The 16,083-nt window shown below is 44.0% G+C and overlaps 2 protein-coding genes across 2 annotated transcripts; one reads left to right on the top strand and one right to left on the bottom strand.

The window, feature by feature from the left end:
* Positions 1-400: 400 nt before the first annotated feature.
* On the top strand, positions 401-1,351 carry LOC130829253 (olfactory receptor 52B4-like). Its single transcript, XM_057695568.1, has one exon. The coding sequence runs from the start codon at positions 401-403 to the stop codon at positions 1,349-1,351; it is 951 nt and encodes a 316-aa protein (XP_057551551.1).
* A 5,209-nt stretch (positions 1,352-6,560) lies between these two features.
* TRIM21 (tripartite motif containing 21) lies at positions 6,561-14,809 on the bottom strand. The gene is made up of 7 exons (XM_057695567.1): positions 14,754-14,809; positions 13,199-13,694; positions 12,608-12,703; positions 11,284-11,514; positions 8,657-8,679; positions 7,883-7,983; positions 6,561-7,608 (listed from the first exon to the last, which is right to left on the bottom strand). The coding sequence occupies exons 2-7, from the start codon at positions 13,604-13,606 to the stop codon at positions 7,061-7,063; spliced, it is 1,407 nt and encodes a 468-aa protein (XP_057551550.1). The 5' UTR covers positions 13,607-13,694; positions 14,754-14,809; the 3' UTR covers positions 6,561-7,060.
* Between the last annotated feature and the right edge of the window lie 1,274 nt (positions 14,810-16,083).

Here is a 16,083-nt window from a genome sequence, read left to right as displayed (position 1 = left end):
CTCAGGTTTATTAAGCCGGTGGCCCCAGACGAGCTAACACTCTATAACACTCTAAAGTTCTGCGCCCGGAACTCAGGGTGAGCTTTACTTTTATAGCGCACATGTTTACAGAGCATGGAATTTTCCAAACAGAAACTTACAAGAGCAGGTGCAGAACTTTCCATTTTTTAGCAAAACATCTTAAAGTTACATTGAATTGTTAGGTCATCCTGTTTTTCTGTTTTTCTCCTCACAGCAAGCATATTTCACAAAAGCAAAACAAGCATGGAGTTGTTTTTAGCTGAGTGTAAGTTTCTAACTTTCCTCTTCACCTCTATTCCAGCCCCATTCACCTTTTTGGAAAGAGAGAAGAGATGACTGCCAAATCCCATACACCACCATCCAAATGATTCGTCCGGGCATGGCAACCCCTAACCACACGGGTGCCAGCCATTCATTCTTCATTCTGCTGGGGATCCCTGGCCTGGAAGACCAGCACTTGTGGATCTCTCTCCCCTTCTTTATTTCCTTCCTTGTTGCTGTCCTTGGGAATAGCCTCCTTGTCTTCCTCATCATCACTGAACGCAGCCTCCATGAACCCATGTACCTCTTCCTCTGCATGCTGGCTGTGGCCGACCTCATCCTGTCCACTACCACTGTGCCCAAAGCCCTGGCCATATTCTGGTTCCACGCTGGAGAGATTTCTCTTGATGGCTGCATCACCCAAATCTTCTTCATCCATGCCACCTTCATTGCTGAATCAGGAATTCTGTTGGCCATGGCATTTGACCGCTATGTGGCCATCTGTGACCCACTGCGCTATACCACAGCGCTCAGTTGTGCAGTAATCATAAGGGTTGGTCTGGCTGTGGTCCTGAGGAGCTTCTTTGTGATACTCCCAGATGTGTTCCTGGTGAAGAGACTGCCTTTCTGCCGTAACAATGTGCTACCACATACCTACTGTGAGCACATGGCTGTTGCCAGATTTGCTTGTGCTGACATTCGTGTCAATGTCTGGTATGGCTTGTCTGTTCTTCTCTCTACTGTAGTGGTAGATGCCTTGCTCATCTTGGTTTCCTATACCTTCATCCTCAATGCGGTCTTCCACCTCCCTTCCCAAGGAGCTCGGCAAAAGGCCCTAGGCACATGTGGCTGCCACCTTGGGGTCATTTCCATGTTCTACTTGCCTGGCATTTTTACCATAATCGCCCAGCGGTTTGGGCATCATGTTCCTCCTTATGCCCACATTCTGCTGGCAAATGTCTGCATGTTAGCCCCTCCTATGCTAAACCCCATCATTTATGGGGTCAAGACCAGGAAGATTCGAGAGTATGTGGTTAGTACTTTGTCTTCACAGTGGAAACACTGCTGAGTCTGTACGACAGGTGATATGTTTATCAACTTAGGATCTTGCATTTCCTTTGCCTATTTTGTAGAGATTTATGAACTAAGGATTGTACTGACTGTGAACAAAGTGATCTGTCATGACTTTGAAAGATAGAATGCCATGTTACCTTGAGCAGGGTAGTATTCAGGAAAGAGTGCAAGCTTTTGGATCAGAATGAGATTTGAGTTCTGGATTCACCAAAAGTGATGTGTTTGACCTTGGGGAAGTTACTTATTCTCTTAGAGACTCTACTTAGTGCATGCATAGGGTCCCAGAAAAATAGAAATATGAAAACCAAACTAAATCTTATTAAAAATGAGAATTATTTCTTACAATGAACTTACCTAGGACATTGAAATTAAAACACCTAAACAAAATATATATTAATTTAATAGTATATGCATTTGAGATATCTTACAAATTTTATTCCAAATTACAAATTGGACCAATGGAACAGAATAAAGAGCTCAGAAATAAACCCTTGCATATAAGGTCAATTAATCCTTGACAAGGGTATCGAGAATTCTTAATGAGGAAAGGACAGTCTCTTAATAAATGGTGTTAAGAAAACTGGATATTCACATGCAAAAGACTGAAATTGGGCCTTTATCTTACACCATACACAAAAGTTAACTTGAAGTGGATTAAAGACTTAATTGTAAGTCCTGACACTGTAAAAATCTTAGAAGAAAATATAGAGAAAAACTTCTTGACATTGGTCCTGCAATGATTTTCTTGATATCACACCAAAAGTACAGGCAAGAAAAGCAAAATAAAGAAGTGGAACTACATCAAACCAAAAAGCTTCTGCACAGCAAAGCAAACGATCAGTAAAATGAAAAGGCAACTATGGAATGGGAGAAAATATTTGCAAGTCACATATCTGATAAGGGGTTAATATCCAAATATATATGGAACCCATGAAACTCAGTAGCAAAACTCAATAGCAACCTCCCCCCCCCCCAAAAAAAACCCCCAAATAATCTGACTAAAAAGATGGGCAAAAGACCTGATTAGATTTTTTTCAAAGAAGACATGCAAATGGCCAATAGGAACATGAAGAGATTCTCAACATCACTAATTACCAGGGAAATGTGAGTGAAAACTACAATGAGAATAGCCCCTCAAACCTGTTAGGATGGCTATTATCAAAAATACAAGAGATAACAAATGCTGGCAAGGAAGTGGAGAAAAGGGAACCATTGAGCAACGTTGGTGGGAATGTAAATTTGTGGAGCCACGATGAAAAACAGTATGAATGTTCTTCAAAAAATTAAAAATAGAACTACCGTATGATTCAGAAATTCCACTTCTGGGTATATATCTGGAAACAATGATATCAGTATCTCAAAGAGTTACATGCATCCCCATGTAATCGCAGCATTGTTTACAATAGCAAGACATAGAATCAACCTGTGTCCACTGACGAATGGATAAATAAAATGTGATATATATGAACACACACACACATATATATGCATTTATGTTATTCAGCCATAAAAAGAAGGAAATCTTGCCATCTGTGACAACATGGATGAACCTTAAAAACACTACACTAAATGAAATAAAGATAAATACTGTATGATCTCATTTATAAGTGGAATCTAAAAAAAACAAACTCATAGAAACAGAGAACAGATTTGTAGTTGCCAGAGGTGAGGGGTTGGGGGTGGGGGAAATGGGTAAAGTGGTCAAGGGTACAAACTTCTAGTTGTGAGATGAATATGTTATGAGGGAGTACTGTACAGCATGGTGGCTGTAGTTAATAATACTGTATTGTATATTTGAAAGTTGCCAAGAGAGTAGATCTTAAAAGTTCTCACCACAAACATACACAAATGTAACTATGTGAAGTGATACATGTGTTAATTAACCTTGTTGTGGTAATCATTTTGCCATCTATATGTACATTAAATCATTCCATTGTGCACCTGAAACTTACAAAATGTTATATCTCAATAAATCTGGGAGAAAACAAAAGGAAAATGTGGTACATATACAGAATGGAATATTATTCAATCATAAAAAGAAGGAAATCCAGCTATTTGTGACAACATGAATAAACCTGGAGTACCTTCTGCTAAATGAAATAAGCCATACACAGAAAGAAAAAAATAGTATGATTTCTCTTATATGTAGAATCCAAAAAATTGAACTCATAGAAGTAGAGAGTAGAATGGCGGTTGCGAGGGGCATGAGGGTAGAGGGAAAAGGGAGATGTTGCTTGAAGGGTAAAACTTTCAGTTTGGGGATCTAACGGTGGTATGGTGACTATAGTTTAAAATATGGTATTGTATGCTCGAAATTTGCTAAGAGAGTTGATCTGAAGCGTTCTTACTATACACACACAAACAGTAACTATGTGAGGCAATGAACCTGTTACTCAGCTGAATTGCGGTAATCATTTCAAAAAGTATACATGTATACATGTATATTTAAGTATACACCTTAATATACACAGCTTATATTTGTCAGTTATACCATAATAAAGCTGGAAAAATTTAAAATATAAAATATTTTCATAAATAAAAAAGTGAGGGGCACCATAATCTTTATTTTTTATTTTTTTTGTCTGTGTTGGGTCTTTGTTGCTGCGTGCAGGCTTTCTTTAGTTGTGGTGAGCAGGGGCTACTCTTTGTTGTGGTGTGCGAGTGTGCAGGCTTCTCAGAGTGGTGGCTTCTCTTGTTGCGGGGCACGGGCTCTAAGTGTGTGGGCTTCAGTAGTTGTGGCACATGTGCTCTAGGGTGCACGGGCTTCAGTAGTTGTGGTGTGTGGGCTCACTAGTTGTGGCTTGAGGGCTCTATAGCATAGGCTCAGCAGTTGTGGTGCATGGGCTTAGTTGCTCTGTGGCATGTGGGATCTTCCCAGACCAGGCTTGAACCTGTGTCCCCTGCATTGGCAGGCAGATTCTTAACCACTGTGCCACCAGGGAAGTCCCCCACCATAATCTTTAAATTTCTTGATTATGCTATTATCATATGGCTGTGATAGAACAAAAGAAATATAAAGTATAAACAGGATCTTGAATATGCTTGACAGTAAGCAGTGGGTAAACGTTTAACTTCTTTCTGACTTAGCTTGTTTATCTTTACAATTTTGCTGTAACAATTTCTGCTGCTTCTATTGCAAAAGGAAGTTGTGGAATCAGAGGTCACAAAAATCAACAGGCCTTATTTGGATTTTAAAGGATAATATTAACCAAAATTAAAACTGGTGCTGGTGAATCTTTCATGTCTCAAGAGAATTAAAAAAAAAATTTATTGAAGTATAGTTGATTTACAATGTTGTGTTAATCTCTGCTGTACAGCAAAGTGTTTCAGTTATACATACATATACATCTATTTTTTCCAGATTCTTTTCCCTTATAGGTTATTACAAAATATTGAGTATGGTTTCGTGTGCTATACAGTAGGTCCTTGTCAGTTATCTGTTTTATATATAGTAGTGTGTATATGTTGATCCCAACTTCCTAATTTATCCCTCCAACTCCCCTTTCCCCTTTGGTACCATAAGTTCATTTTCTATGTCTGTGGATCTGTTTCTGTTTTGTATGTGAGTTCATTTGTATCTTTTTTGTTTGTTTGTTTTGTTTTAGATTCCACGTATAAGCGATATCATATGATATTTATCTTTGGCTTACTTCACTTAGTATGATAATCTTGTGTGTTACATGCAGGTGTGTACCTGGATCACTTGTTAGTAATTATTGGTGGGGATAAAAGTTGAGATACTAAGACATCTCTATTTAATTCCTTTTTGTGGAGACCCAGATCTCTGTGATATACATCTCCAAGTATTAGGGTAACCCAATATACCAAGGTATTTAGATTTTGAGAAACTAGAATATTTAAGTTTATATCATTATGGCAGTTTCTTCCCACCAGTATATCAATTGAAGGGAAAACAAACAACCATCATTTACATTGGTCAACCCCAAGACAAAGACACAGAGAAGCAGAAAAGCTGATTTCATAACCTACTTTTCTCTTAAAAAATATTTCTTTATAACCCATTTGGATATACAGAATCCAACCCTCCCCCAGTACATTCCATTCATAAGAGGACTGAGTTCTCCATGTTCTCTCCAGTGTATCAACTAAGGCACTGGTCGACTTTGCCAACTTACATTGATTTAGCTCTGTGATGTTGGCTCTTGCCTGAAGATTCTGTTCCTTTTATCTTCCCATCAAAGTACCTTTTTTCTGTCCAGTGTTACAATAGACCATTACTCATTCCTAGAAACAACTCCTTTATCAACAAGCTCTTTTTAAGGTCACTGACATCTTTGTATAGTATCCAAGTTTTTCATGAAATATTTAGCAGCTGTGCTAAGAGCAATCTGAGATTCTATTTTAGGTAAGGAATCAGGGTTCCTGGAAAGATAGTGGCTCTTAAGCAGCCTACTGATACTCAGGTGTAGAGCTTCACTGCACCAACCTTAAAAGCTTAAATTCAAGAGTTTGCTGAAACCAGGTGATGCTGTTACCTCCATCCTGGCCTTCACCCCAGTCAGGATTCGACTGGAGAAGGAGAACCAGCAGGGGATAAATATGAAGAGATTTATTTATGTATTGCAAGAAATTCACTTATACAACTGTGGGCGCCGGCAAGGCAAGTTGTAAATCCGCAGGGCAGGCTATCAGGAAGAGGAAGCTGGGACTCTTGGGCATGCATTGAGGAATATCTTCTCCAGGGAAGCCTCAGATCCGCCCTTAGCGACTTTCACCTGATTGAACGTTAGGCCCACCCAGCTTATCTAAGACAATCTCCCTTATTTAAAGTCAAATGATTATGGACTTTGATGACATCTATAAAAATACCTTCACAGAAACATCTGGACTAGTGTTTGATTGAAAAACTGGGGCACATATGGGCAAGTTGACACATCAAAAAACATCACACCTGCCATTTATATTGATATGCCCTTTTACCAACTCTGCTATCAACAGGATGTGGTTGGGAGGTGAGAGTGGGATCAGGGGAGCACAGCTGGCTGGATATTTACCATGGCAATCTAAGGCACGCATAATTCAGCCTTTATGTTACTTTTGTTCTTTTTCTTGGCTGCACCACGGGCTTGTGGATCTTATTTCCCCAACCAGGAACTGAACCTACACCCTCAGCAGTGAAAGCTCACAGTCCTAACCACTGGACTATCAGGGAATTCTCTCAGCCTTTATTTTAAAAGTATGGCTGTTAATGGCTGTTTTTCTACAGGCAGTGGGGAGCCACTCATGATCAGATGCGTGTATGTTGGAAAGATAATCCTAGATGCGTACGAGACAGGAACGATGGGATAGACGGAGGTCCAATTTATTTAGGGAGCCCTCTGCAAGATACTTAGCAGAGATCTGACCAAAGGCCTAGAGATGGAGAGGAGATAACAAAACTCAAATCACATAAGGAAGGCAGAAACATGTTTTAGTTGAACCAGCTGAGTTTGGGGGCCAAATACAAGTAGTTTGTTTCATGGAGGGAATCATAAAGCAATGTAGGGCAGGAATATTGGTGTTGCAGGTCATTGGACATAGACCTCTGGTGACCTCCCTGCCAAAGTTTGCCTGCTGGCATCCTGACACCTCTGCAGAGACAAAGGTGGTTTGGAGTTCATGGGCAAATGAGACAGGGCCAGTGGCTGAGAAGGAGAACCGACAGAGGGGTTTTGGCGTCCAGAGAGAGCCATCTGGATCTCTATCAGCCCATCCTCAGTGGACAGAGGATCAGAGGGGCTGCATTTCTTCCTGTGTTATTGAAACCAGGATTGAAGAAGGGCCGCAGAGGTCCAGCGAAGGCACATTCAGAGAAGGTGTAGATGAGGGAGCCATGGTCACTGATGTTGTAGAAGGAGACAGTGCTGGCCTCATAGTCTAGGAAGATCCCAACTCGGCTTGGAGGCACCTGAAGGTGGAGGGGAGTCTCGGGGCAGGTGCCAGCCTCATATTTTCCTTTGTTCCATAGCCAAATTGTCCAGAAGCCATTGTTGGGGTTGAGCACAAAATGCCCCTTCCTCTTCACCGAGTCTCTACAAACCCCCAGGTCCCAGGCCTCCTTTCCCGTCACATCTACCTCCCAGTAAACTTTGCCGGAGTCAAAGTGCTGGGCACCCAGGACCATGGGGTAAGTATCAAATCTCTCCTCATTTTCAGGTACTTTCTGCTGGGTGTTTCCAAGCCTCACTTGTCTCCGATTCTCTGAAAGGATGAGCCACGGGTTGGCTGTATGTGGATCCAGAGTGACGTGTACTGCAGAGAGGGGACCACAGTCAAGGCAGGAGAGTGTGGGGAGTCAGTAACCCTACGTCTGTGGTGGGAGGATGAAGAAGAAGGGGTGACCCTGAGTCTCACCGTGTGAGGAAATGACCCCTGAGCCAACTCTGACCCCTGCTCTGACCTTTCTGCCCCTGCCCCGCCTACTCTGACCTGCCATCTCTCCCCAACCCTGGGATGCACTGTGTGCCCTCCTTGTTCCCTTGGACTTCCCAGCAGGCCAGTCCCACACCCCTGGTGTCGGCCTCACCTCCACATGTCCTCAGCATCTTCTTAAGCCCAGGCACATAGCACACATTCCTCACATCTGGGGAGGTGATGTCCAGCTCCTTCAGGTTCCAGGACTCACTCCTGGGGAAAAAAAGACTTAGAGACCTTGTCTCCAACTCCTACCTCACCCTCCCCAAATCCTGTTGCTGTAACCGCCCTTGGGAATGACTGATAATTTAATATAATGCAAAAACACCTCCTGTGTTAGGATTCCTGGGGGTGAAGGGCAAAAGGAGGTAGAATTTAGTTTCTATCCAAGCCTTGCTGGCTACATGGGCCTCTGCACCACCTGAACAGTCTGTATCTCCTCCTGAGCCTGAGGTTACTATGCAAGCACTGTCTGTTTCATTTTATGCTCAAGGTGTCTGATATAGGCTGAATCACGTCCATGAGGAACCTCAAGGAGTCTCGCCCACACTGTGGGTCTTACCCATGGCTCTTTCTGGGAGGTTTGAAACTGGTTAGATTCTTTATAAAGAAGGAGTCCCAGCAAGCTGTAGACTCAGAACTTCCCTGTTGGTCATAACTTCACTTTGTAAAGATGTTACAGTCCAATTACTTTGGGCAACTCACCAACTGAGGTGTCCATTAATTAGCCTTCTGAGACCAGAAAATATTTATGGAGGATTGGGTCTTTGAGAATAGGGAGGAGAATGGGGATAACTTAATGCATGTTTTCTAACTCAAACCCCTTTTTCACAGGTATATATACCTCCTGCTGCCCCCTCCTCTAACAAAGAAAACCTCTCCTTACCTTTCCAGGACAGTTTCCACCTCCTAAGGAGAGACAAGACAGAGAGTAAGTTCTGGAGTCACTGGTTTACGACTGAGACTTCGGTACTGTGGGTGATGCGATGCCACCCAGGACACTGCTCTGCCCCATCCCTCTGGGCCAAGGCCTGAAAGATGCATCTGACCAGCTTGGAACAAGAGATACGTGTGGGTGCAGACACCCAGCATGGGCGTGACTTATACTTAGGGAAAGGAGGAGCAGCTTACAAACTCTGACTCAGAAAACAAATTAAAAAGACCAGATTCTTGGTAGGGGCAGGCAGGAGAGACGAAAGGGGCAAATAGCCCAGGCTGGCTGAGGCCCAGAGACAGTCACAGAGAAAGAATGGCCAAGTCAGGATGCGTGGAATGCACAGAAACTGCTCTTGCTTGTGGGCTTGCACTGTTTGGGGAGGAAGGGCTGGCTCGTTTGAGCTCTGTCCTACTCTGTAGTTAATGTTGCCCCCGTCATGTACGTAAAACCAAAGCATCTGAGAACATTCTGTGGCAGGGGTTGGGGTCCTTACCGGGGAATTGGCAGGCTCCTAGGCCCAGTCAAAAGTGCCTTAGAAAGCTCTGCTCAATATTGGGCAGAAGTGAGATTTAGATAATGTGAAGAAGAGAGCCTGCCAAGTCAAATCAATCCTGGCAGTTTTTTTGCACAAACCAGAAATGGCTTCATGACCACATCTGACCGAGAAACAGTGAAAAGGTGTGGGGAAAAGAGGAAACATAGAATATGTTACAGCTGAGGGACGTTTGAGACCATCTAGTCCAAAGGGTCCCAGAGTGAGGCAAGCATATCATTGGTGGATGTGAGATGATTTTAAGTAGAACATAAATTCATTGATATGTGTTCTACTTAATACCTCTTACTATTCAGGTGAACTTAAGTTTTTTAGCTTTAGTCTCTCATTAAATCTCTTCACATCTCTGTACCTTAGTTTTCTCATCTATGAAATGGGAACAACAGTAGCATCCACCTCATTGCATTGTCATAAGGGACTGAATGCCTGGCATGTTATATGTGCTATTTAAGAGTTTGCAGTTATTAATATTATTGTTATGAAATACATTAGAAAAAGTATCATATCAACACATGGCTATTGCTTAGGAGAAATTTCCTTTTTTTTTTTTTTTTTTGGTATAGCTTGTCTTGTTTAATTATTACTAAGCTCCTATTAGGTAAGTACTGTTATTTATATTCTATTTAGGAAACAGGCATAACACAAGCAAAGTCACAAGGATAGCCATATAACTCAATAATTTGTGCCATTAGCATACACATCTAAGCTATACTACCAAATGAGAGCACTGACTTAGGCTAAATAAGGGGAGAAGAAGGTCATGTTTTAATATTTCTCTAAAATTCTCATTTCTTGGTGCTGATTTTCCTGGGAAGACAATATTATGCTCACAAGGTTTAATTTTATTTTCTTAGTTATTTTACTTTTAGCTTTGTTTCCTCATTTCCAATTTACTGTTTTTATGTTCAGTAGGTATTTCATAATATAAATGATAATAAAATTAACTAATACTTATGCAACCACACACTGTGTTCCAGGTACTGTTCTAAGCATTTCATACGTACTGAGACTGAGCAGGACCCTGTGGGGCTTTCCCAAGAGTGGACCCTTTTTTGTCCCTTGTCTCTTTTTTTATTTAATTGAAGTATAGTTAATGTTTCAGGTGTATGGCAAAGTGATTCAGTTATACATATATATACATATCTATTCTTTTTCAGATTCTTTTCCATTACAGATTATTGCAAGATATTGAGTAGAGTTCCCTGTGCTATGCAGTAGGTCCTTGTTATTTATCTATTTTATATATAGCAGTGGGTATATGTCAATCCCAAATCCCTAACTTATCCCCCACGCCCTTATCCCCTTGGTAACCGTAAGTTTTTCTATGTCTGTGAGTCTGTTTCTGTTTTGTAAAATCAGTTCCTTTGTATTATCTTTTTAGATTCCACATGTAAGTGATATCATGGTATCTGTCTTTGTGAGGACAAATTTCCCTTTAAACTAAATTTACTCAGGTGAAAGAGTGAGACAATGTAAAGAAAAAAGTAACATGCTCAAATCATTTGGGGAGTTCCAAGTAGCAGAAAGTGTAAAGATGATAAATTTATGACTAAAGCCTGGAAAACCCTTGTTATTTAGCCCACTCTCTCCCCCTTGTTTCACAAATGGAGACATTAGGTCTAGGAAAGGAAAATGACGTAGGGTTACAGACAGAATCAGGGGCAGGCCTGGGGCTGGGCTATTGTCTCTCTGAGATATGTAATACTATAATGTTCATTTAACATATGAGAAATCCTCAGAAAGATTAAGGTACTTTCCCAAGGTCATGAATCTGGAATATATTAGAGTAGGTACTTACCAGAGATGTCCATTTCTTTTAATTGCTTCATGGAATATTCCCTCCTAAATTTGTACCTTTCCATGCATTGAATGCAAACCACTCATGGGTCTGAATTCCAGTCTGTTTTATCTAAGAAAATTCCAGGGACCAAGTTTCTGCATGCTCTGAAGGCAGCCCCAAAAAGCTCTGGCTTTTTTCAATTACTCCTTGAATCTCAGAGGGGAGCCCGTCCTCAGGCCTCACCTGCAGCAGCTCCAGCGCTGAGCCCCGACTCCTCCTTTCCAGCTCTGAGATCAGCTCCTGCAGGGCCTGGCTCTGCTGGGCCAGCCTGGCCTCTTGGGCCCCCAGAGCTCTCAGCTGTTCCCTCTCATCCTCCTCCAGCTTCTGCAGTTGCCTCTGCTCCTCTTCAGCCAGGAAGTTTCTCTGTCTTACAAACTCTTCATGAATCCTCAATTTGTGTGCCTCAACCTTCCCCTTTGGTGTCAATGGAAAGAAAGAGGTTTTTTTTTTTTTTTTTTTTTTAAATCACAATCTCCTAAGGTTTGGGAATTGAGGTGTCCATATCTATTTCTATTCCTTGAAGACTCATCACTCTGACTCTGTCTGGCAATAAACACATGCATACACAGTTTTGCTGGGGAGGTAGATGGATGAGGCTTCCGGGACTAAGAGGGGAATGGGGACTGGTGGGGGCGTACCATAGCTGCCCTCCAACCACAGCTGTGTGAGCCTATGGTATCAGAGAGTGCCCCGACCTCCTTCAAGTCACCACCCAAACCTGTCCCTTTGTCTTCATATCTCAGTGAGTAACTGAGGGAGTAACACCTGGCCCCACCCCCAACAACCTCACAAAGACAGGCTCACAACCGCTCCTAAGCCCTGGGGAAAAGGAGTCATTCTTTGCTTGACCTCTCCTGCTTGTAATCAGAGGGTCACTCATTGGCAAAGGATCACCCCTTTTGCCACACAGCATGACACCCTTCTCTGGTCCCAAATCCTCCTCTGCTGGGATCTCTTGGCCATGGGCTGCTTCCACTCCTTTCTAGTCCCTGACCCACCCCACCTCCTAAGCCCTGGTGCAGAACAAGCTGTAGCTCTCCATTACACTTTGGGCCAGTGATGTGGACATGGTCAAGGAACCACCTGGTCAGACTGGTTTTCCCACCTTAGGCCTTGAGGGTTCCCTTAAGTCTGTTCCTCACAGCCCTTGTCATTTCCTGGCAGGCCAAGCCATTGGCGTCTCTCCTGGGATTCCTCCATCCCAGACACTGAGGACCTGTGCTGTCAACTCCAGAGACTGGGCTCAAGGAGCAGGTTTAGGGTATGTCTTGTCTCTCAGCACCTTCGTCTAAGACTCTCCATCTGATTGGGAGCTCTCTTTGAGACCCACCCTTTTATTCCCCTCCATCAGGAGACCTAGGGGACAGCTGGTTCTTGGGGAGTGAGATATAGGGACTGGCATAGCTTGGTTAGGGCTTTCCTGAGCCCAGGACCCTGAACCCTCCCCAGGTCCTGCTCTTAGATCCCCAGGCTTCTGATCTAAGATTCCCTTCAGGACATAACTTGCCTTCCAGGCTTCTTTCTTCATTGCAACATCCACTTCCAACCTCTCAGCCAACTCCTGCTTGTTTCTTAGTTTCTGTAGTGCCATTTGGAGCTTCTCCTGCAGAGAAAGATAGCAGGTTGATGCCCACTCAGACCAAGAGGTAGGGTGGGTCGGTGTGAGGTGGGGGAAGATCATACTGGTTCTTAGAAAAGCCTGAATGCAGAGAACGAGCAAGGACTAGAGTTTGGGGTAGGAATTCTGTGGATGAGAAGACCCTGGAAAAAGCCTGATGTTTCTTACAAAATAGAGCCACACTGTTGGGGTAGGAGGGGTTGTGGCTACTCATTCCTAATTAACCAGGAGGCCACAAGGAAACATGATCTTGCAGCATTTTCCCATAACATATACCCTGCTCCTGGGGAATGAGAAAATTGTGCTGAGCTTGAAATCCTCCCCTTATATAAAACACAGAAGGCAGGAGACCCCGGTTCTTTCCCCAACCTCTCAACTCCACAGGTGACTCTCTCCCATTCCCAGCTCTGGGGAACAAAGCAGTCCTCAGGGCCCCATCTCCTTTCTACCTGTTTGTGTGCCTCCACGCTAAGGCCTCACCTGGTACTCCTGAGCAGCCTCCTCAATAGGGACCATGGGATGGTCACGGTGTTTCTGGGACTGGGAACACACCCAGCAAAGGGCCTTCCCATCTTCCTTACAAAATAGGTGAAGTTTCTCTCTGTGCACCACACACAGCTCCCCTTGTGTGCCCTCCTTGGCACCCTGGCTGATTTTCCTAAGGTTGTCCACCATGTTGGCCACCTGTCGGTTGGGCCGGAGGTTCCGGAGCAGGAATTGGTGTCGGCACACAGGACAGACGCTGCCCCCATCTTTCCCAACCTCAGAGATGCATTCCTTGCAGAAGCTGTGACCGCATTCAATGCTCACAGGCTCCACCATGGGATCCAGGCAGACAGAGCATGTGACCTCCTCCCACATTATTGCCAAGGGCACTGCTGAGGCCATGGGGTAATATTCCTATTAAGCAGCACTGAGGAGATCTTCTGGTGGCTTAATGGGGCGAGGAGAAGAGGAACGGAGGAGACGACAAGAGCTGTGTGATAAAAGCAAAAACAATTCAAAGGAAACCATGAAGGGAGAGTGGACTGGAGGGGGTGAAAACAAGAAAAGACAAGGACCTCACCCTGAAAACAAGACCTTCTCCTCCAAAGTCGGCTTCACTGATTCAGTCAGACAGAAGGGGAAACTGAGTCCCCAAAAGAGATAGCAAAAGTGGTTGAGAACCTCAGATACGGCTGCTTACAATTCTACTTTCATCAAGTCCATTCTCTGCGTAAGCCCTCAGTGCCCAGGCTTTACCCGTCCATCTTCCATCTCAGGCCAATGGTCTTCTACTCTGCTGAGAAGCTGATCCTAATAGCAGCGACCATCTACCATGCACCTTTCATGTGCCAGGTGCTACCTACTTCACATACATCTTCATTTATCTTTGCAATAATGGAAGGACCTATCTAGATCTATTTATAATATAAACATATATAAGAATATTTATATTTATTCTTACATATTCTTATAAGTATATATGTATATCTCTGTGTGCACATATGTGTACATATGTGTATACGTATACACATATGTGTATATACACACACATACACACAAATGTGTGGTTGATTGAGCACTCCCTGGGCTCTTCTCTCAGCTACTCTGAACATGGCACCTGTCTTTGTTTCCTCCAGGGCACAGACCCATACATTTCTAATCTTGAGCAACTCTGCCCCTCCACCTCCAGAGGGGGCCTTTGGCGGATGGGAGTCTCCCCTGGGGCTCCCCTGGACCACTCTCCGAGCTTGGTTGCCATCCTAGTTCTCCCAGCTTCCCCGGCCCTTTGTCCCAGCTCAGGGGCCAGCAAGCAGGGCAGTCCCAGCTCCTTCTGGGGGACTGGGAAGTCAGGTTCGCAGCCCAGCCTCCTCCCAGGCAGCGGGGGAAGAACCACTGGGTTAGGGTTGCGGGAGATCTGCTGTGAAGGGAACACCGAGATGGAAGGCTCTAAGGGTGGGGACTGCTTGGAAGGGGCTCTTCAGATCTGGGGCAGGGGAGAGAGGTCCCTCAGGGAGGGCTGGGGTACCTAGAGAGAGCCGAGTTCACTCACCTTTTCAAGGGACTCAGCAGGGAACAGCCGGCTCCCTATTTCACTTTCGATTTCCTGTCAAAGGCTAGTCTGCAAGGGAGGGGGCAGAGGAAGAGGAGAGTGGGAGGGGCCAAGGGAAGAGGCGGGAGGAGCGGCTGAGATGCGGCGGGCGCTTGGCGCCGGGGATGGGGCGCCCGGGAAGCTGGGGATTGCGTGCAAGCTCCGCGGCACTTCGTCCTGGCTTTGCGCTCCCTTCCGTGTCCTCATGGTCTGAGAGAGTAAAATAGCGTATCTGCTACGTGGGGGAGTCATGCTGCTTTCTTTGACACTGGTCACCCCCACACGCTTGCGTCCTGTGGGAGCTGCTCTTAAGGAGGTTTGGATGGACAGGAGTGCCTGGAGCTCTCCCGCGAAGGAGAGTCACAACAACTTAGTGATTCGGGGTTTATTACTCATAGGAGAGGATGGAGTGGGGTGACTTGCTTTAAGTGACACAGTAAATATAGGTGCATGAGAGTTAAAGGTCCAGAAAAGACCCTCATTTAGGGACAGCCAGGAGATAACAGGCTTCCCTGATAGTTCAAGCAGAGGCTGTAGGGGCGGCTGATAGGATGTGGTCATATGCTGTAGGGGGGAAGGGGAAAAGAGGAAGGATGATGAGGATAGAATTCTCAATCCCTTCTTACTCATTCTTTTTTTTTTTTTGTCCCTGTATAACTTAAAGTAAAACGTCAGTTGAACTCCACTTAATTTTTTTCTATAGGTATTGGAAACCTAAAGACACTTCCTGTGTCTTTGAAATTTCCAATTCTTTTTAAGAGACTTTGCTTAGTGAAAGGTTCTCAGGTGATATCTAATGTCCCAGTTGTGCCACTGTACCCAGACTTAATTCGAGGAACATAGTCCCAGAAAGCAAAGTTGGAAACAGAGTAAAAAATCAAAGGAAGACCAGACCTGTATGTGAACTTGAAAACACTCAGAAAATGTCTCTGCCTCACATCACTGTAGACCCTTTGTGGTTTCCTGCAGGCACAGAGTAGGCCACTGTTGGGAGGGTAGAAATGAGCACACGTCTCATGACAGGGTAGACAAGGATTCAGCGCCAGCCTTGCTGTTTATTAGTTGCATGCCATCTCTCTGAGTTTCGATTTATTCATCTGTTATATGAGGATGTTAATACATTCACCACAGGGTTGGTTTGGTACATGTTTAATAATATGCATACAGATCAATTAACATAATATACGCATAGCTGCAACAGTTCCCACCTTGGCAATAGGCTACAAGATCAAAGTTGCCACTCATTCCAAATTCTCCTCATTCACTGCCAGCAATTTAGTACTTCAGTGTT

The sequence above is a fragment of the Hippopotamus amphibius genome, chromosome 9 (genome assembly GCF_030028045.1).
Source record: "Hippopotamus amphibius kiboko isolate mHipAmp2 chromosome 9, mHipAmp2.hap2, whole genome shotgun sequence".
Classification (NCBI taxonomy): Eukaryota; Metazoa; Chordata; class Mammalia; order Artiodactyla; family Hippopotamidae; genus Hippopotamus; species Hippopotamus amphibius.
This window is presented reverse-complemented; position numbering and strand designations above follow the sequence as displayed.